This window comes from Amphiura filiformis, chromosome 5 (assembly GCF_039555335.1).
Source record: "Amphiura filiformis chromosome 5, Afil_fr2py, whole genome shotgun sequence".
Lineage (NCBI taxonomy): Eukaryota > Metazoa > Echinodermata > Ophiuroidea > Amphilepidida > Amphiuridae > Amphiura > Amphiura filiformis.
Genome location: NC_092632.1, coordinates 52,970,217 through 52,994,309, shown reverse-complemented (window position 1 = coordinate 52,994,309; position 24,093 = coordinate 52,970,217). Strand labels below are relative to the sequence as shown.

Genomic DNA, 24,093 nt, shown 5'->3' with positions numbered 1-24,093 from the left:
ATAATATACAGATAACACTTGTTTTAACACATTAACATGTTTACATCTGTGCTCTAAAAGAAAAGGAGGCATTTCTAATGATTAACACTGTAACATGTTTATAGGTGTATTTTCAACAAACAATATTAACACCATCACATGTTTAAAATTACATCAGCAATATTAACATGTTGGAGCATTAATAATAATAAGTGGTAAAAATGCTCCTGTAAATGTGTTGTGTTGTTAATCGAAAGCAGCACCTCCTATACTTTAGCATGTAGAGATATAAATGTTTTAAAGTGTTGAAAAAGTTTGATCCATATATTAACACTAGTGTTGTATACATGATACATGTGCATATCTCACCTTGGGTCACAGAAAGTAAAGCTCATATCAAGACCATGTCTACTCATGAACATGTTACCATCCATTCGGATCTCTAGAATTGGTTGTGGTTGGATGGGTCGGCATAGGCACACTAAACCTTCCACCATGTAGCCCTTCTGATTAGCAGATTTCTTCAGTTTGAGACGCCCTGAGAAATTCACCACCTGGCAAAAAATAACGAATACAAGAAGAAACCAAGTTGATGAAAAGTGACGTTAGAAAATGTAGGTCTAGTGATGATGTTGAATGCATAGACATCTTACTCTGTCCTCCACTGCTGTATTCGACCTAATTAATGCACCAACCCTAATAAAGGCCCCTACAATTTTTTTTGAGTGAGAAACTGTCTAGGCACCCTTTTTGTTCAATGTACAGGTGTACAACTCTATTGCATCAAATTAGGCATGGGAACGTTAAACGCATGTACCGTTAAATGCACGCATGATCTGTTAAACGTTTAGCAATTGTGGTAAACATGTAACACGCAAGTCATTTTCAACCTTCAATTTTCCATTTTTCAATGCTAATCAACAGTTGAAAGTAACGAAATCTGAAGAAGACCTGAATACTTTACATGAAACTTGCTCAAAACATTCATTATTTAACACTAATACATTGTACGTCGAAATAATGCATAGTTTCTGACATGTTGAGGCTGTTGACTTCGCGAATTTTACCTTATGTACGGTGCCATTGATAATAACATATTCTGTAAGAAATTCCGATTTTGTGAGGTGCACCGCACCTATCGTGTATTCATGAAATCTTGCCGCTAGACAGGGCTGGATCAATACGTGTTTATGTTAAATGCACGCATCACTGATGTGTTAAACGTTTAAGAAAATAAACGGAATAACCCATCCCTACATCAAATGTCTGAATAAAAATAGCTACTAGTTTAGGACTATGAGTTTGACTTCATAATCTGAATTTTGGAGCGATTGCCGAATAGGGTGCAACTCTACTAGTCTTAATACAAGACTGCCCTACCCCAACCCTAAACCCTAACCCTAAACGAGGACTGGACTCAAGTCTAGCAAGTTGCACCCTATTCGGTAATTGTACCTGAATGTTGAATGTAAATGCATGTTAATTCCCATCAATTTGTATTCAAGTAATTTAAAAGCACCCTGAAATGACCAAGTTAAGCCCCTTGGGCGCTAATGAGGTTGAATGTGGTCTACTCTTTCTTCATATGTCTTCTATTTAGAGGTTAATAACTGCGCATCGGTTATTTGGAGGCATTGTGAAAAATCTAAACATTTTGCCTTTGGAACCGAGGAATATCCCGAGGCGTAGCCGAGGATATTCCGAGGTCCAAAGCAAAATGTTTAGATTTCACAATGTCTTATTATATTACCGATACAAAGTTATTAACCTCATTCATAACCGTCACTTTAATCTCTTCACCTTACAAAATAACACAAAATTTTGCTCAAAAGTTTATAAAAATAGATGATTTTTACATCTTCCCTTGCCAAAAATCGATCAGGCTAAAACAGAACGACCAATAACAAAAGTGCGTATCACAATCTGTGCAAATATGGTAGCGCAATCCAAATCGGCAGCCAGCGCCAGCAGTTTGTTGGACGCAGAATACCGCGCACGCAGAAGTCAATTGTGTGCGACATTGGAACAATTACGCATTTTGCGGTCAATTGTGAGATATTAATAACCTCGATTTGCGTTCGCGTTTTCGCAAATAATAAAATATGATTGGATCGCACGCATCGCGTTTATTAATGAGGTTATGAATGTATTATAAACTTCAATATTTACTTTGCAATCTTTAACATCAATCAATTATACAATGAAATTCAACTTGACATTAAAAATTCTATTCATTTCCTGTATTTGACATTTGAAGTGAAAATTAATTATACAACAGTCTCTATCAGATAAGAACAGCACTTGTTCGCATTTTGAGAGCTTGCACAGCGTAAGCAAGGAAGCAGTTTTGATTGGCTGATTCAATCGTCTGACAATCATAAAAACAAACTGGTACTCTGATTAAAAGCTCTGCACCAAAAGCGTTGATCGGCGCAGAGCCGCATTCTTGAAGGGAACACAAAGCTCCGAATACATGTATGTCGCTCATTAACGAAGTTATCATGTCAATCAGAGTTAAGACTGTCCTACTTCTCTGGAAGCTAGTGTAACTAGTTACCTCTATTTCAGCATCAAAGCTAGCACAAGCATTGATGACTTCGCAAGTATGACCATCAAAGATTTTGAAATATACATGGGATACCATGACCCATCCCATCACTTTACAGCAGGCTCGTACGCAGGGGCACCGAAGGAGAAAAAGAGAAGAGAAAAGTCAAATAAATGCCCCGGGTTATATGCACGCATCCATGGTAATTGAGTAGGTGCATGCCTAATGTACGGTCGGGTCGATCGTGAGTATAATAATTAATAGGCCTATGACGCCTGTGATTATTTTGGGCATTGATTGAAGGTGGATTCTCGGCCCAAAGGCCTAGATGGAAATTACTGCGGGCCTGCTGATATGCAGCCGGTCTATAACATTTTGCCACCAATCCATGCATGCTTTAGGAAGCCTAATCGTATACATGTATAACTCCAGACCTCAGGCATCTAGCCAAAGAATTTTTCTTCTTTTTTCATATAAAATCATTCTTTGTTTTTAGGTAAATTCAGTTAGGACTTGTGCTCAAGGTCAAAATTAACAAAACTGTTAACTGCTATTGTACTACTCCTACTTCTATCATCAACTTGTAGTACATTGCCAGTGAATTATGCTGACCATGTCATGTTTTATTTATAGCACTTTCATCAGGAAACATTTGTCCTCAAGACCCTGGATGCTGAGCATCTGTTTATCCAAATAAGAACATAGTGCAGATCTACTGAATTGTCAGTATTAACAAGATGTCCACCCCATGCAAGTTCAGTTAGGCAAAAAATAAAATAAACATGTTTCATGTCCCCTCCCGCTTCCTTTTTTGAGGTTTCTTCAATTATATTTTATTTTTTGAAATTCAGTTATAACTTTTCAAAATATATGCTCTTCTATCTGGTTGCAGGTCTACCGATATTGCTCGTCTCCAGCGTTTACAAAACAGAGCTGCTCGCATTGTATTCCAAGTCCCTCGCCGCTACTCGTCATCCGAGCTTCTTGACTCCCTCCACTGGCTACCCATCGAAAAACGCATCATGTTCAAAATCCTCTTATACATCTACAAGTCACTGAATGATCTGTCACCAATCTACCTGTCTGATTGTTTGACGATCTATATCCCAACCAGAGAGGGTTTGTCCCCAGGAGCAACAGATTAATTGGTGATAGGTCTTTCAGTGTACAGGGACCCAAACTGTGGAACAACATCCCTTTAAACATCAGAGTTTCCCCACTGTAGATAGTTTCAAGAGTAATCTAAAAACTCACTTGTACTGATTGTTGCTGTTTTTAAGCCTCTTTCTGGTATTATATGTTTTTTTGTATACATTTTGTTCTTTGTAAAGTGCTTTGATCAGGTTGGAAAAGCGCTATATTAAGTGCTGTTATTATTATTATATGTCTAGGAAGTAGAGATGCTTTCTGATATACAAGAAACACTTTTGGAAGGTTTTTGTGATCATTAGAGGGGGTCTATATTCTATAACCTCTCAGAACAACAAATAAAAAGAGGCCTTCTCCTTTTTCCAGGCATTATTGTGTTCGCTAAAAGAGCTTTAATTATGGGTATTTACACAAATTTTGTGATAAAAAATAAAAAGCCCCCTCCTCCTCCTTTTTTTTCAAAAATCGGACATAAAACATGTTTTTTATTTTACTTGGCCTTATTCGTAAGCTAGTGGATCAAGATTCTAGCTGTACCGATTTTTAAGGATATACAGCTACTGGTTAGTATGAGGATACTTGAAGCATACAGGAAGTCCATGCAGTATATAGTTTGGGGGCATATTCAAGGCATTTCCATTTAAGCTTGGAACTGCTGATGAAACATTGGATGCACTATACTGTCACATGTATTGAATAAAAAATCAACATGTTTTTACTTGAAAAGATAACTCGATCCTGTATCAGGTAGTTCCGCTTGCAGCTAGTCTACATGACTGTACATGCTGCATCAAAATTATGTTTGTATAATATTCAAATATATTCAATCAAAGGCTAGTCAAAGCTTAAACGGACATCATGGCATGTGCGATTTATCATTATGATTTTCCAGCATTTCTAAAGCAAAATGGATCTGACTGATTAAAAATTATAGAAGCCTGCATTACTTACTATTATTAGCCCAAGTAAAAAATAAAACATGTTTCTCATCCCCTCCCACTTCCTTTTTTTGAGGCTGCTTCAATTTTTTTTTTAATTCAGTTATAAGTTGATTATTATAACATTTGAAAAAGGTGTCTATGAAGTTGATATACTTCATATAGCCTTACTGAAACTGAAACAGTTTTGTGATCGAAGGGGGCATACCTACCAGGATAATAAAATAAGCAAGGCCTCGGATCCTCCCTTTTTCAGTCATTATTTCATACGCTAAATACAGGGCCTATTTATATAGCATTACACTATTTTTCGCATAAAAAATAAAAAGCCCCTCATCCTCCTTTTTTTGAAAACCAGGACAAGAAACATGTTTTTATTTTTAATTGGCCTTAATTTGAGCGATTTACCCTGTGAAATCTAAGCTTTAATTTTTAACAACTTAGGGGATTCTAAACAGTACTCGTAATTTTTCTTTTTTGTAGGTAAGTACAAACACACACTATGTGTTATCACAAAGAGCATTTGCACTCATTTGTTACCTTATTAAACAAAAATCTGACCTGTATAATAATTGTAGTTTGGTAGTATACAAATATTACAATACACATGGCTACATGCCAAATTATGTAAGTGTGATATATCAGTACACTTTGTAATAACAAATATCTTGTGCATTGAGGGTAAACAATATGCCGACAGCAGCTCTCAACACGTCCAGATTTGTGTGTTTGTGCGCACTATAGGGCAGTGAATACATTAACTACAACTCAAAGTGGTGAATATAATTCATGGCAACAAGGATTGCTATTCATGGCAACTCGGTTGCTACTTTGACCGGCACGTTAAGCGAAACTGCTTTTGTGAATATCCTTCTTGCATAACCGTACTAAGAGCTGTGCTGTGACTACCTTACGTAACCGTAGAGCTGTGCTGTGACTACCTTACATAATCGTAGAGCTCTGTGACTACCTTATATAAGGTAGAAACATGGAGGACAAGAAGCCTGCATACTAATCAATACTGAACTCACTTACATAACACAATAATCTCATTTAATTCTTGCAACTTGAATCGTAATTTAACTGTTCCTGCATGTTTTCATGCGTTATAGCTAATGGGTGGAATATGTAATTCCAATTTTATTAAGACTTGTGATGAGATTCAATGTTATTTTTGTAGTTTGAACTTCAATTATGTTCATTGTGCATGCAAATGATTCCGCACAATAATACAATATTTTCCTCTCCTTTTGTATCGATCATAATCAGAAATGTTAACCTGATCTTGATGGTAAAGGTTATAGCTGAATTTGAAGGAGTATACAAAAGGCATTTGTTACCAATTTTAGCGGCAAATGGATAAATGGGTGTGATCAGATCAACAGCCTCATTCTCAAATCAAAATGGGGATTTTGGCATCAAAAGGATGATATTAAAAGCTCATTATGTTTTTCTCATTGACATTTTAGTTCTGAAATATGTTTCATTTAGATTTTATGCATGCATGAAAACAATGATAGCCTCATCCCCTCGGCCCTGATTTGGTAAAACGATCTAACTTGAAATTTGGACATTTTGAGATAAATCCATACCTTGGGTAATGTGAGGGCGCTCTTTCCATTGGTGATATCCTCAAATCACCACCGTGCTTCATTGTATGAGATGTGTTTAATAATTTATTTTATTCAAAAAGAAAAACTTCAAGTATTCAAACTTAAAAGCTCTTTTTCTCGATACAACGATTTTCAAGTTAGATCATTTTACCAAATCAGGGCCGCCCTGTGGTGTTTACCACCCATAAACGGTACTATGGGCCATTGTGAAACAATTTTTTTGCTTCTAATATCAAAACTGTCAATGCAATTTAACTCGAATTTTTTTTGGAATCAGATTATTTTGGTATTCAATATGCACAATATGAAAAAATCTGAAATCTCACCATTAAATTCAGAGTTCAATTATCTATTAAAAACCACAATAACTGGTGCCCAGTATTGTGTTACTAATTAGTGCAATTTGACAAAACTGAATAGATTTTGATGTAGATATTTACATGTAGAATTCATTATCTAGAAAACCAGTCAGGTCCTGAGTTGCATTTGAAAAAAAAAAAAAAAAAACTACAAAGGGCATGGTCCAATCTTTACATGTTTTGTTTTCTATCTTACATCGAGGTCTACCATTAAAACAATATGTTTCCAAAATTCTACATCATAGTACAACATCAAGGAGCGACATGTCATTTTAAAAAGCAACAACATATGTGTTCTTTAATCTGGTCAAGAAATCTACACATTTACATTACCAAAGACAACTGTATATATGTGATTTGTCTACTATCCATAATTAATCTGAGACAAAAGCATTTAATATGAAAATTCATGAAAAGACTCGAAAAATTCATGAAAATTTTGACTTTTCACTCAATATATTGCATTTGTCGGTCTTGTTCTCATTAACATAAGAACGAGCTGCTATTTCTACATGTAGTACTCTTCCGTGACTGAAGCATAAAGGACATAAAGGACATAAAGGGCAGCTACAAATTCCCCGCATAATTCTTAGTTGAGATAGCACTCACTGGTACAAAAGGACAGATTACATGCTTCATGCATTTCCCTCTTGCAATATGTTTTGTTTCAGGTCTTTTATTTGATTTATTTGTGTATCTTTTTGCTAATTCTGGTATTTTTATATATTTGCCTTCTAAAATATTGTTTTTATGTCTTTTAATCCTAAAAATCTTGTACATTTATAGCTTTGTTTTATTGCTGTAAAGCGCTTTGTGATCACTTGATGTATTGCGCTATAAATAAAGTACATGTATTATTAATTATTATTATGTATCTGTCCATTTCTACCAGCAAATCTCAACTTAGAATTATGTAAACATTTTATTGGTGGCTGCCCTTTATGTCCTTTATGCATCTTTCTGCTGTCATCCATGCCATATGTTGTCTTTTTTGATATTTTGTGTTTCTTGTAATTATAATACAATTCGGCCATTTGGCTGCAATGTCATACAGGTTTATAAAATCATATCATATCATATCATACATTTTGTATTGTTGTCTGTACTGAAGTTTGCTTACTGTATATCCTTTTTATAGACCTACAACATCAAGGAAGCGACATGTCATTTTTAAAAGCAGCATCAAATGTGTTCTTTAAGGGGTACTACACCCCTGGCCAATTTTATTGCCTATTTTTGCATTTTCTCAACAATTGTAGCGCACTGGTGACAAGTAAGGTATGTATATTATAGGGGCAAGGACTACAACTACTGCACTGAAAATTCAGAAACTCAAGGCAAGTAGTTACTGATTTATTGATCAAATATTGGTTTTCCCTCATTTTTGACTGTAACTCCACAGCTGTTGTCTGTGCTGAAATAAAATTGCCAGTGCAGTAGTTGTAGTCCTTGCCCCTATAATATACATCTTGTCACCAATGCGCTATAATATTTGAGAAAAATGCAAAAATAAACTTTAACATTGGCATGGGTGTAACACCCCTAATCTGGTCAACAAATCTACATTTACATTACCAAAGACAACTGTATTGATGTGATTTGCCTAATCTGAATCCATGATTTAATTTGAGACAAAAGCATTTACTATGAAAATTCATGAAAAGACTCGATGTAATCTGTCCTTTTGTACCAGTGAGTGCTATCTCAACTAAAATTATGCGAGGGAATTATGTAAATATCAAGGTCATAACTTTTTATTAGTGGCTGCCCTTTATGTATCTTTCTGCTGTCATCCATGCCATTTTGTCTTGTTTGATATTTTGTGTTTCTTTAAGGGGGGACCCCAGGTCAGCTTCCCAAACCCTTGTAAAAATGGAGATTTTGTCAGAGGTAAATTGTACTATTTCTGAGCTATAATTTGGTCTTTGTTTGGTTACAATCCAACATTCCTATCTTAAGTTATTCCCAATACAAGATGATAAGTCACGGAAGAGTACTACATGTTACGGTTTTAGTAATTTGGGAAAAATTATAAATCAATGCAAATATCAATATGAAAATTCATGAAAAGACTCGATGTAATCTGTCCTTTTGTACCAGTGAGTGCTATCTCAACTAAGAATTATGTAAATATCAAGGTCATAACTTTTTATTGGTGGCTGCCCTTTATGTCCTTAATGCTGTCATCTGCATGCCATACGTTGTCTTTTTTGATATTTTGTGTTTCTTGTATAAATTATGTAATTTGACCATTAAGCCGCAATGTTATGCAGGTTTATAAAATCATATTGTATCATATATTTTTTGTTTTCTGTACTGAAGTTTGCTTACTGTATATCCTTTAAGTAATATCCTAATAACAGATAGGTAAGGGATGCACCACTTGACTTGGGGCTGGAATTTTTTTTTTGGGGGGGGGTTGATGAAATGACCAGCATCGAGGTCTACCATTACAACAATATGTCTCCAAAATTCTACATACAACATCATGGAGCATCATGTCATTTTTAAAAGCAACAACAAATGTGTTCTTTAACCTGGTCAAGAAATCTACATTTACATTACCAAAGACAACTGTATTGATGTGATTGGCCTAATCTGAATCCATAATTTAATCTGAGACAAAAGCATTTAATAATGAAAATTCATGAAAAGACTACGCACCTCAATATAATCTGTCCTTTTGTACCAGCGGGTGCTACCTCAACTAAGAATTATCGCGAAATTATGTATATAAATATCAAAGTCAAAACTTTTTATTGGTGGCTGCATGTCCTTTATGTCCTTTATGCATCTTTCTGCTGTCATCCGCATGCCATATGTTGTCTTTTTTGATATTTTGTGTTTCTTGTCTTTGAAATTGGAAAAAAACCTTCAAGGGGCATGGTCCAATCTTTACACTTTTTGTTTTCTATCTTACATCGAGGTCTACCATTAAAACAATATGTCTCCAAAATTCCACATACAACATCAAGGAGCGACATGTCATTTTTAAAAGCAGCAACAAATGTGTTCTGGTCAAGAACTCTACATTTACATTAAGGCGCGTGAAAGTCGAATCCGAGTTTATCGTCCACCGCACGCGTCACTTTTTGGTAACCAAAAACACCCGCGTAAAATTGTCAAAAATGCCAAAATAATTCATTATTTTCAAAGTATCAGTGTTTTCACCAGTTTTAGCAATTGGAAACATATATTTTTGTTTGTAAAACATATAAATTTATAACTTGGAACCAAAACCAGGCTCTTTTCTAACTTTTCTAGTCCCTACCCATATAAAAACATGTTTATAAATAACATGTATGAGTGTGGCTTTAAATCAACACGCACTTTAGGTCAATAATGAAATCTGATGAAATAATGAAAAATGAAAAAGTCACCTCATCAACCTGGGAAAAAAAAGGGACGATAAACTCGGAATTGACTTTCATGGGCCTTACCAAAGACAACTGTATTGATGCATAATTTAATCTGAGACAAAAGCATTAAAGGGGGGACCCCAGGTCAGCTTCCCAAACCCTTGTAAAAATGGAGATTTTGTCAGAGGTAAATTGTACTATTTCTGAGCTATAATTTAGTCTTTGTTTGGTTACAATCCAACATTCCTATCTAAAGTTATTCCCAATACAAGATGATAAGTCACGGAAGAGTACTACATGTTACTGTTTTAGTAATTTGGGAAAAATATAAATCAATACAAATATCAATATGAAAATTCATGAAAAGACTCCATGTATAACTGTCCTTTTGTACCAGTGAGTGCTATCTCAACTAAAATTATGTAAATATCAAGGTCATAACTTTTTATTGGTGGCTGCCCTTTATGTCCTTTATGCTGTCATCCGCATGCCATCGTTGTCTTTTTTGATATTTTGTGTTTCTTGTATAAATTATGTAATTTGACCATTAAGCCGCAATGTTATGCAGGTTTATAAAATCATATCGCATCATATATTTTTTGTGTTTCTGTACTGAAGTTTGCTTACTGTATATCCTTTAAGTAATATCCTAATAACAGATAGGTAATGCACCACTTGACTTCCAGGGGGCTGGATTTTTTTTAGGGGGGGGGGGAAGGTTGATGAAATGACCAGCAAGTTTTGAATACTGCATGGTCTTAATGAAGTAATTTTTTGATGTTATGGATAAATTATACATGTATCATACCCCTGATGAATTTTGAAGGCAATGGAACCAAATTAGTTTGATCTTTCGATTGACCATCCATGCTTGGTTGATCCTTCTTATTTATGAAATCAATCAATTGACTATTGTTAATTGTGATAAAATATGCATATATAGTGATAAAATATGCATCATATGCATGTATTGATATTGAATAATATAAATTACACATTAATGCTGATTAATTAGTTATGAGTTCATTAATAACAAGCATGGAAGCAACAACAAACCTTGTCAAGAAATCTATGCCTACATATTTACATTATCAAAGACAACTGCATTGGTTTGGCCAATCTGAATCCATAATTTAATCTGAGACAAAAGCATTTAATATGAAAATTCATGAAAAGACTCGCACCTCGATGTAATCTGTCCATTTGTACCAGTGAGTGCTATCTCAACTAAAATTATGCGAGGGAATTATGTAAATATCAAGGTCATAATTTTTTATTAGTGGCTGTCCTTTTATGTCCTTTATGTATCTTTCTACTTACTGTCATCCATGCCTTATGTTGTCTTTTTTGATATTTTGTGTTTCTTGTATTTGTAATTGAAAAAAAAAAACATTCAAGGGGCATGGTCCAATCTTTACACATTTTGATTTCTATCTTACATCGAGGTCTACCATTAAAACAATATGTTTCCAAAATTCTACATACAACATCATGGAGCATCATGTCATTTTTAAAAGCAACAACAAATGTGTTCTTTAACCTGGTCAAGAAATCTACATTTACATTACCAAAGACAACTGTATTGATGTGATTTGCCTAATCTGAATCCATAATTTAATCTGAGACAAAAAGCATTTAATATGAAAATTCATGAAAAGACTTGCACCTCGATGTAATCTCTCCATTTGTACCAGTGAGTGCAATCTCAACTAAGAATTATGCGGGGAATTTCTGGCTGCCCTTTATGTCCTTTATGTCCTTTATGCTTCATCAGTCACGCAAGAGTACTACATGTAGAAATAGCAGCTCGTTCTTATGTTATTACTATATAAATCATTTCTTTTGTGTTTTATTGTTTTTCAAGCTGCGATAACAATATTATTTACAGCCAAGTAAACAGCAATTTATGGTGTAAACTGTTTTAGTAATTTGGGAAAATACAAAACAATACAAATATCAATATGAAAGTTCATGAAAAGACTCGCACCTCGATGTAATCCGTCCTTTTGTACCAGTGAGTGCTATCTCAACTAAGAATTATGCAGGGAATTATGTAAATATCAATATCATAACATTTTACTGGTGGCAGCATGTCCTTTTATGTCCTTTATGCACCTTTCTGCTATCATCCATGCCATATGTTGTCTTTTTTGATATGATGAGATGATGAAAATTCATCAAAACTCACACCTTGATGTAAATATCAAAGTCAAAACATTTTACTGGTGGCAGCTTTTCCTTTTGCATCTTTCTGCTGTCATCCATGCCATACAATGTGTGTTGTCTTTTTTGATATTTTGTGTTTTTTGTATTTATAATGCAATTTGGCCATTTAGCGTAAGGCCGAGTACAAAATAAAACATCTTTTTCGTCCCCTGCAGCTTCCTTTTTAGAGGTCACTTCAGTTTTACTTTTATAAATTCAGTTACATTTGTGAAGGTTGTCATTCATCCAGGTTTAATAAAATATTAAATTGGCACGACCTGAAGATGCACCTAGGACAAGGTGTGATACTGTAGCCTCAGGAAGGTTCTGTGATCATTAGAGGGACCTATAGCTTCTATTCAAATTGCAACATGCTTATTTATTTTGCACTTTTTACAATCATAGAACATATTGAAAAAGTTGGGCCAGTAAATTTATTGCAGGGCCAGTAGATTTGCCATCTCACTAGCCCGGGGTGCAAGTAGAAAACTGAAACCTAAGTCTGTCCCTGACCCATGTGATGCCATGGCACAATCAGCCTAACCCATAGAATCACTGGCCAGCAAAACCCGTGGCTACTGGTCGGTGATCTTGTGCTTGGCAAGTGAGGGGTCCAAGGACTTCTTTTTTCATCTTCTCTCCTTTTTGTTTCTTCTTTCCCTTCCGATAGCAATAAAAAACTTGGGTTCGGTTAGGTTCACCACCTGTTTACAATATGACAATATGAATTACAATGGTAAAAAGAAGTTAAAAATATACCCAGGAAATACAACAATTTGACAAAAATAATTATGATCAAGAGACGGTCGACTTACTCTGAATCCAGCCACTTTTCCCTTTCCTCCTGTGCCGCGTCGAGACATGACTGACCTCATTCGTAAGAAAACTGTCTATCTTGAATGTAGTCTGTAATTGGTATCTGAGCTTCATCTCCAACTGTGAAGAAACAAAAGGAAGGAAAATATGATTATCATCAGCTTTTAAGTTTTTTATTATTCTTTACAGGTGGTGGCCGCGTTGCATTCTCTAAATTCAGTAAATTTTCATCGTCAACCGTGTAATTGAATGGGATTATTTTGAAATTTTAAAAGCGCTTGAAATATCACAAACAAATAGGCCTATGTTGATAAATAATATAAATACAAGCTAAAACCGTTGGGGTTCGATAATGAACCCCACAAAACTAACCAAGTATATTGGAAAATGCCAAACGGCTGGGTGGTTTCACAAGTTGCCGGCTCGATCATGTCATCTGCCGCCTGATTCTTTACAGTGATCTTTCAATTACATGTCAAAAACAAACTAATAATAAGGGCTGTGCAATAATTATGAAACCTGGGGATGGTTAAATTGCTTGCCCCATCTTGGCCTTGCCCCCCCCCCATGCATGATGCCAATTTTTGGGAACATATGCAAACCTTGAATGGTCAAGATATAGGCCTATAATGTGAGCCTATCTAGCATGGAATTGTGCATTCTGTACCATTTTCCTAAGCCTTTTGGAGCATTTAATTTAAAAGGGGCCCCATAAATGTGTGCAAAAATTGCTACCGACAGCCCCATCCTTTCGACCTTGCAAAAATAGCTTGCCTCCCCCCTCTTGACTTGGCAAAAATATTCTTTACCTCCCCCCCCCCTTAATTTTACCTTCCCCTGTGGTTCAACAACAAATCAAGTTTCAAATCAAGTTTTAAAGAACTTAGCCCAACAGTTATATTAACGATTAACAATGAATGCAGCTTGGTTGAAAAATGTCAAGTTATTTTTGGATAAAAATACAATAACACTCTAGTTGTGACAAACTACAGATTTTATAATCAAATAATATTACCTTGTTCATTCTCTATTATATAAATATGCTTGTTATCTAATAAATAGTTCGCTCATCAATTGCATGATTTGATCAAATTTATGACTTTTGTTGTACTTCATGCTCTCCACATAAAATAAATTGAAGCGGCCTCAAAAACGAAGCGGGGGGATGAGAAACATGTTTTGTTTTTTACTCCGCCTTCAAGCCATCTTGCTGAGGATGACGCCTTCAATATTTTTCAAAATTCTGGCTTTTACATGATTATAATGTACTTTATTAAACTAACATACCCTGCAAAAAAATCAAGACTTTTTAGGTGCTGTAGTTTTGTCAAAATGCAAGATTTTGAATTAAGTGCAGGAATTGCCATTTAATTAGTACGATAGAAATAGTAGTCAAACACATATGCGATGTTCATAACACAGTATGCGTATGGCATGCGAGACGGTCATAGGTGCACATCAAAGGGCTGTGCCATATCACGACTGATGGAATGACACGCAATTGGTGACATCGGCACTGGTAGTTAATTCCAATTATCTTGCAAACCTCAGTTGTTCAGCTCAGAATTAAAAGTGGACATATCTGACAGTAAAAGCTAATATTTTATGGAAAAGAAATACTAATCTATTTTTATGAAAATGTTACAATATGGCTTTAAAGAATAGTCTTCAAAGTCAAGAAGTCAAAAAGAGGGAAAAAAACAGTGTTTGTGGCACAAGAAATCTGCTAATGCCTATAAACAAATTCTGGATTACATGCCCCTTGCCCATCCCCACTGCCGTAATGCCCTCAAAATATGTCCTTTACAGACGGCAGTCACTTCCCGTGCCCTCTAATGAAGTTGCTGTCGGTGCCCCAGCCCCGCCCCTTCATTATAAAATCATCTATCAGACTGTGTGTTTTCTTCGCTTTTGAGAAATTGCCTTGGTGCCCTTCTCAAATTTTCAACAGTAGCCATTATGCCCTCTTGAAATATTACAAACTGCCGTGCTGCCTTGCCTTTTCAGTGAGAATCCAAAGCAATTACCAACTTGCCCTAAAAAAGTTGCTATGCCCCTCAAGATCCTTAATTCAAGGGCTGAATATGATTTTGATTCACATCTTTCACATTTCACATTTCTAGTTTAGTGACGGTTCAAGTTTCCCCACTTTAAGAGCAAGACATTATGTTTATTTCTTTTACTTGATCCTCATCAGGTCTTCATCACCCTGAGTTTCATCCTTCACTATGTTCATGTATGAAACTCTACCCACGTACTCACTTTAATGTAATTCACAAATTTCATTCACTATTCCTCTGACCCTATAAATATTTGATCTCTACACGGAGTTATCATATTGTCTGGACATGTCCAGACTAGTTGACTGACATACAGGAAGATATAGGATCCGCATTCTTGTAAAATAGTGAGTAGCAACGTTTTAAAGGGATGTTATATAACTGTCCACTTGTATGTCAAACTTTCATTACCAAAGAAAACTGTATTGATGCGATTTGTCTAATCTGAATCCATAATTTAATCCAAGACAAAAGCATTTAACATGAAAATTCATGAAAAGACTCACACCTCGATATAATCTGTCCATTTGTATCAGTGAGTGCTATCTCAACTAAGAATTATGCGGGGAATTAGGTAAATATCAAGGTCATAACATTTTATTGGTGGCTGTCTTTTTATGTCCTTTATGCACCTTTCTGCTGTCATCCATGCCATATGTTGTCTTTTTTGATATGATGAGATGATGAAAATTCATGAAAACTCACACCTTGATGTAAATATCAAAGTCATAACATTTTACTGGTGGCAGCATGTCCTTTATGCCCTTTTGCATCTTTCTGCTTTCATCCATGCCATACAATGTGTGTTGTCTTTTTTGATATTTTGTGTTTTTTGTATTTATAATGCAATTATAAGCCGAACAAACTATAAAGTGAACCTGGGTCATAAATGTGTCTAAAGGAATAAGTCCATCATTGCAAGTTTTTGTCAATTATGTCCCAATATTGAGCAAGAGGGGTTTGACCCATTATCTAGCCTGCATTAAGTCCGATTCAGACTCCACATCGCAACATTGCGCAATGTTGTGATGCTTTTTTATACCCCAAAGCATCGCGCGATGAAATTTAATGTACTGCAACGATATATATAGGTGTTGCTGTTCTGTTCTCATTCTTCCATAGTGAATGCTGACCTTGGATTTTCCAGCAGCCAATCATAAGCATGCACGTCCGCGATATTGCAAGAGAGAGTAAAAAAAGTCCACCGCACGATAAGAATTTTCAGCGACAAGCTCAACAACCTAGCTCAGATTTCATGTAGAGTCTGAATCAGACTTTACAGGCTGCAGCTTGCTTTCCTTCATGACTGAGCAAGAATGGAGGATAGAGAATCGCGCAGTATGCAATACATATAGGCCTATCACTGCTCATCTGTTTATGTAATTTTGAAGTCTCTAAACTGTTCCGTGGGGGCAATCAATTATCACAATGCAATCAAGCCTATATAGTTTTCAGCAAGGTTCTTCAGCGGTCTGCCAATTTGGTGCATCTTATGGCATATACGAAAGTGGGGTTCTGATTGGCTAATTAAATCACGTCATCATTGCATCGGCACCTCATTCACTGGTCAAGCTGCGTAGCATCGTGTGAGCTAGTTCTTTTTATGCAATAACCAAACAGAGCAGATGGGCACCACTGAAGGAATTTGCGGAATAGTATAATAACTAAACTCAACCAATAAAGTATCGAAACGATTATAGATGGTCAGATATATGGGGAAATGAAATATATAGCAAAAACTTATTTAATGTATATAAAGCGCAGCTTTCTCCTGCGCATTTTGATACCTCTTTTGTTGCTCTACGATATCATTTGGTCGAGTTATGGGCGCTTGAGTGGCTTCATGTCGGATTTTGAAAGTTGCACTTAGCTCCTATTCAAGCCAAATGCATTCGTCGTGTGCACACACACACAAAATCAAGACAAAGATGTGCTCTGTTTACTTAACCATGAACTTTACTTTATTTTACTCTTTCGACTTCCAACTTCAATACTTGCTACCCTTTACTTATCTATGACTTATCTCATGAACTCTTTCTGCTGACATCTCAATACTTGGTGTGCCCACCATCACACACACTCATTTGAATTTGGCGGACAAAAGCAATGGTCATTTATTGGTTACAGTACAACGCATTTGGCTTGAATGGGAGCTAAGTGCAACTTTTAAAATCTGACTTGAAGCCACCCAGGCGCCTATAACTCGACTAAGTGATATCGTAGAGCAACAAAAGAGGTATCAAAATGCGCGGAGAAAGTTAACGCTTTATATACATTAAATAAGTTTTTGCTATATATTTCAGTTCCCGATATATCTGACCATCTATAATCGTTTCGATACTTTATTGGTTGAGTTTATAATAGTACATATCAGGGGCTAGGTACAAGAACAGCCTACCTGCAATAGCTGCCAGGTGTCATATCACTGATATGTCTACTATAATAGAATGCAGAAATGGTCAAAATGTCTAGGGCAGCTATTGCAGATAGGGCTTTCTTGCACCAAACCAGTGCATCAGGGTTTTCTTTAAGCATTTTGCTGAAGGGATATTCATTTTTTTTGTACCCTTTCAGCTGTAAATTTTTCTTTTAAAGGGGTAAACACATTGTCCAGGGGTAGTTTTTTATTTTAAAAAAATGTGTCTAAATTTGAAATGTTGACCCCATTTTTTAATTACTACCGACTCGTACCCACACTAGCTAGGGTCCTAATCCCACGATTCACTTGTGTTCCAAAAGAAAAAAAGTAACATCGTCTATCACTCCAGATGAAAATAGGGCATTTCTATGTTAAATCATATGTAGTGTGTGAATACGTCTATATGCGCTATTTGTGCATTAAAGTAAACCCTGCCCGCAATATCGATCTTCATTCAGGAATCATAGATAAAAAATGGACAAATCCTACTTCAAGAGGTACATATGGGGGTATAACCACAGTGTTCCATGTATGTTGTATGTTTGTTGTGGGGTATCTGATTTTGAAATGCAGTCACTTCAGCTTGATTGATATACTGCATACTATAAATACACACAAAAAAACCAGTCATAATTTTTCATTTGATTATTAAAATTATATAACTACTCCTGCATGTCAAGCACAAACTCAATATCATTAAATAGATTCTTCAGGTTTGTTAATCAAATAAATATTTTTGCTTCTTTATTAAATTAAAATTTTCTGCTTGTCAAAACCAAGTGAATTTGTACCTACTGCAATATTTGTCCTTCACATTGAAAGGCTTCATCAAATATTTAAGAATTCTATAATTTAAATGGCGCTGCAAAAAATCCATTACATTAATAGGTACAACAAAAATGTTATTAATTAATGAACGCCAAGGTCATAGATGTACTTTTCACGTATGACCTTGGTAATGTTCAATTTCTCATCAGGCCAAAGATTAGAATATTCAATTTGCGAATATCAAAAAATCAAAATTATTTGATCAGAAAGACATTCCTTGTAGAATGCAATTTGGTGTGTCCGATGTGCTCTTAGGTCCCACAAAATAAAGACAAATTATCTTTCATACATTCCACCTAAATATAGGCCTATATATCAGGATGACCAAAAATTTTGGCGGATGACCAGATTTTATAATTTATGACATGGTCATCCAGCGCATGACCAGATTTTTTTCCCAAATTGAACACGACGCGATATTAATGTTTGCAGATATAATTTGTTTGCTTTATGCCACAAAAAAATCCTGTTTTATGGGTGGATGGACTTTTCAAGTACAGTCCATCAGTCAGGATTCTGTATCTCTTTCAAAATTCAAACATTTTTGCACATCAAGTTTATCTTGTAGGAGGGATTAACACATATTTTCTTGCAAATGTTTTGATATTTTGTTACTGTTTCCATTTACTTTTGATTCATAGGTCACCAATGCCATGTCTGAAGAAGCTACTTAACAGTGTATGAAACCCAAGTCATAAGAGCTGATCGAGGCATAACTTATTGAATGACAATCATAGCCTATTTGAAAAATGTATTTACAAATGTCAAGTTTGACTTGTTAACTACATGGTATGCCTATAGATCTATTAAGCACCCTCTTCAGTTGACTTACTTGAAAGCACCCTCACTAATTAAGTCAAATATGGTAGGCCCCACAGCAGCTAATAGGTGTACCCCATGATGCTCTGCAGTACCATAGTGGAACTGCACATGCCTATGTAGAAAGTGTACACAAAATCCCTCACTTCAACTTTCAATTACTCGCTTATATCAGGGAGCTTCGACTTTTGTTTGAAAAAATATGATCTCTAAAGTATTGTGAAACTATCTATAGCTCTCAATATCTAAGCGGTTCTTGTTTATATTGTGTATACATTTGCTATGGAGCAAGCAGATAGACTGCAATGCATGATGGGATACTCCCTTTAGCTGCTGTGGGTAGGCCCTATATGTAAAAGTGTAGGCCTAAGTAAACATCAAAGTTAAAATATGACTGTCCATTAGTTTGAATTACAAATTTATAACTATATGACTAGTTTTATGACACCAGATAATTACTTTGAAATCAATGGCTACAGGGCCATAGCAAGGTTGAAAAATATGGGGCAGCCATCACAAATGTGGGGCAGCCAAGTTACAAATATATGCCCGAATTGAAATAGAGAAAACATAACAAATTGCTCAAAAAGTGGGGCGGCCATAGCATCCCCTGCCGCCCTGCTGGCTACAGCCCTGAATGGCTACAATTATATTTTTGAATATCTCGATCATCAGTTCATTTTGTACTATAGTTCATTTTAGAAATTCAGGCATCCTAGCATTACTCATCTTCACATGCAGATAACCTCTGTTATAGATTTGGATGTTTTCTGATACCAAGTGGTCTATAATGGTTCAACTGGCCTCACACCAGCATTCAGCCTCAGGGTGATTGTACATGTATGCAAATATAATCTGTGTATAAATGTTGTGTACCTATCTCTGTTGACTTGTGTAAGATGATCAGTTTTAATCTTCCTAGTCTTTGATTTGCCATAGACAGCTAAGGAGGCCTCATTCTTGACTTTGCTTATGGCAGTACTTACAAACCGTATTCATTCCAATAAGCGCCCATGCCCCAATAAGCACCCACCCAGGGTATTTTCAATTTGCTTAAGGGTACCATTAATGTTGAAGTGACAGATAGACGTCGATACAGTGAAATATAGTTGGAGGACTACAAGTCCTGTGTAAACTTGTAATACATTTCCTGCATCAGAAAAGCTACTAGAACGTCTCAGGACCCTTTTATAACATACATGAATTCGTCTCTAATAAACGCCCCTTACGAAAAAAAAAGTAAAAAATGTAAAAAATAAGCGCCCACCCAACATGACTTTGTTAAGCGCCCTGGGAACTTATTGGAATGAATATATAAATAATAAACCTTATTATAAATCAAGTACTTTTACAATTTGCATATGGTCATGCCTCATGACGCTAAACTATACATATGGGCACTGAAACCGTTGACGGGCCACAGTCACACGCATGGCTTGCTATACCCATTCTGATGGTTGGCACCTAAGGGGTCAGTGGGTCCTTCCTTCCTTCTACTAAAGTCAAAAAGCAATGAGGGAGGTTTGCCAAACAAAAAAAACTATGTTATTTTCATGAAACGAATTTGTAAGATGGTGGTATGATCGAAAACAACAACTTTGCACCAACTATTTTATGGTCATTGCGTGAAATGGTCAGAGTTTATATTGGGCCTCGGTATTTCACCTTGGCCCAAATTCCACGCAATATAGTGCAATGTCAAATGCTTTCAAAGCAGCATTTATAAAGCATTATAATATAATATAATGATTAAAGCTGAATATGATGTGATACAAAAAGCAAAACAAAGAAAAGTCTCCTTCACTCCTGTCCACTCCCATTGGATGAACTGGGCAATAAACTGCTGTGATTTAGACATTAGGTAGCTCGGTTACTACATATGCAAAGCATAATAACTTGACTAATGACCCGGACTATGACCTCACCGGGTCATAGATGAGATAATCTTTAGAAGTCATCTTAAAGACGCAACCATTCGCTGCACAGGCAAACTTGATCCCTCGCGACTCACGCTCAGAACCATTATTGCAATAAATGCCACGGTAAAATATGCTCAATATTTTGATTCATTGCATAGATCCATCATGTTTATTTATCAATTTTTGGTTTAACAAATCCGAGTGAATTTTTACTATGATATTTCATCCTTCACATCAGAGGAGTTCATCAGATATGCATATATGTATGTACATGTGTACCCGATTTCTGATAAAGTAAATGCACATATTCAACATAAGTCGGTTCACATTGTCGGATGTACGCCCAGCGGAACTTGGTCGGCGCAAGTTGCTAGGAGTAGCGTAGGTGCTGCCAGGAGTAGGTGCAATGTGAACGATGGTCAGCGTAAGTTCCGCCAGGCGTACGTCCGACGATTTACTCCTGACAAAAGTCAGGAGTAGCGAGCTGGTTGTAACTTCCGCCAGGCGTAAGTTGCAATGTAAACGCAGATTACGCCTGGCACCCGGAGTAAGTTTGACCTTTTGTTGGTCGGAACTAAGAAATTACATATCGCGTGGTCGATAAAGGTCACAGAAACACCGGAAGTGGTAGCCAATGTTTACGCCGACCAGAAGTGAGTACTTGGTGGAATTAGTAGGCGTAGTGCTAGGAGTAGGCTAGGTGTGGACACGCGGTAGGAGTAGGGAAAATATTTGTGGAATTTTGATCAATGTTAGCTTATGTTTACACTGGGTGTAACTCAAAATGTGAACACGACTATAGCAATTTATCTAATATATCTGTTAGACAGACACTGAATGAATTTGCCCTACATTTTCTAGGCCATGGTTTCAATCTCATTGATGCACAGAGGATCAGAGCCTCAGAGGGAAAATTGATTCCATTGGTTTGTGACTGCTATTGCAACAATCTTGAGTGGAGTTATCACACTTTGTACAAAAAATTGTTTTATGACAGATTTGAAACTTATCTGGTCTTTGTGTTCAGGTGAGACAATCATACAGAGGTACCACTGTTCGTAATAATCCTTTCTTTAAAAAAAAGAAGCACAGTGATTTATAGTGCGCTACGCACAGGCACAACGCCTAGACCTTGATCCACAAGCCTCAGCACACTTTACAGGTTGTCGCTGACCACTACGGCCCCACATCATTCCATAAACCATTAAACAACAAAGGCTTGTTCAGACGATCGCTTGTAAAGTCGCTAGTAACTTCATTCAAATGTAAACTTGCATGTAGTGCCCGTCTAACCGTCTAAACGCACTCGCATGTAGCTACATGCAAGTTACAAGTGACGATTTTACATGTAAGATATCTTACATGTAGCGAGCTACATTCGACTGTAAGGCCAGTGTGAACAAGACTTGCATGTAAACTCGCATGTAAGCATGACTTTGATGACCCAATCCTATTTTGATTGTGCATAATCATGGCATAATTTACCAGTGAAGGTCACTCTTACTTTTGAGTTGGATTACAAAGTAAGTCCTGTGTGGACACATACTCGCTTGTAGCATAATTTAATTGCTAGCTCACTTTTAAGTTACATTTGAAAGTAGGCTACCGTCTAAACACACCTAGGGACTTTGCTGCTTACAAGAGCGCACACCCTAGACATTCCACAAATAACCTTCGCAACCAGGATCAGCTCCCCAGTTTCAATGACGGGTTACAACGAGACAAATTAGCAGTAAGTTCCTTGTCCAGGAAAATTTCAAGCTAACTCAATTTTTCAAGCTAACTCAATTTTTACTATCTACATGTATACTCGCTTTGAACTGAAAAGTAGCTTGAATTTCAGCTCAATGTCATCACTGAAAACCCAACATGGCACTGCTCGTAAGATGAAATTTTGAAATGAATTCTGTGATTTCTTTATTTCAGGTAACTCGTAAAATGATTTTCCACAGTATGTTTTTGGAAAATTGTCTATCTAAAACATACTATACATGTATGTATGAAAGCTATTATGTTGATCTATAAGGTTTTTCTTTAACATTACTTAAACATTTATGAAAATTAGCTCATTAATTATGCAAATTGAAGATGGCTAAACAATATCAGACCTGCCAACCCCTGAAAGTCCAAATGCGGGACACTAAAAATTTAGTGACAATGTGCGCGTGCGAAGCACGCACGGCGAACGGTTGGGGTCCAGGAGCCCGCCTTAGGGCCCCTGGTGGGGGTCCAGGGGAAGCTGATGGGTTTTGGCACTAGTAAACATGTTACGAAATGGTATTCATGCACAGAAATTGCACAGAATAGTCTTTCGTATAACTGCAACCTCTCTTATTGCTTGCTTTGGTAGCCATTCTGAATTAAATTCCAACAAAATTCTTCCAAAATTCCAACGAAATTACGACGAACCTTCCGAATTCGGAAACATTGACACAGTGAAAAGCTGAAAATAACCTCTTCACCAATCCGAAAAAGATACGCAATTCATCGGTTATACAATGTTGCATCAATGAACCATGCACCAAGCAATGAGGCGAAAATAATAGCCTCCTTTTAATGGCAACGTTCATACATATCCAATGTATTTACAATGGGCAACGTGAATTTAACACGCAAGCACGTGCTAATCAGGCTTTTAATAGCGCCACCACATTTTCAATGCATTTAAATAGGTATAGCGCCGCAATTCTTTTCGTGCCAGACGATATGGGACAATTTGTTGTTTTTTTGTTATGATTTTTTTTCAATGGACGGAAATGCGGAATGCGGGGCGCCCGCATTTTCGGGTTTTAAACTTCGAATGCGGGACTGTCCCGCAAAATGCGGACAGTTGGCAGGTCTGCAATATAATACATTATAACACATAAGAAACACTTTGCCCAAGTCATGAAATTTTAAGGCAAATTCTGCAAAATGAAAGTGGCCTACCCCCAAAACATGTATGCTTTGATTTGTAGCAAAATATTGGGAAAATTACATATTCATGAGCTTCTTCGGTCATTTTCACTCATGAACTATATATTGATTATGAATAAAAACAACAAAATACAAAGAAGATATAAATTGATGTTTTATGAAAACC

The 24,093-nt window shown here is 36.2% G+C and overlaps 1 protein-coding gene across 1 annotated transcript in view; it reads right to left on the bottom strand.

Annotated features, from left to right (window-relative positions):
- Positions 1–24,093, bottom strand: part of LOC140152275 (uncharacterized) — a 111,508-nt gene that overhangs the window by 11,231 nt on the left and 76,184 nt on the right. Inside the window, exons 7-8 of the mRNA XM_072174580.1 lie at positions 12,966–13,015; positions 349–533 (exon numbers count right to left, since the gene is read on the bottom strand). Of these exons, the coding sequence (XP_072030681.1) occupies positions 349–533; positions 12,966–13,015 (235 nt within the window). The remainder of the gene's footprint in view (positions 1–348; positions 534–12,965; positions 13,016–24,093) is intronic.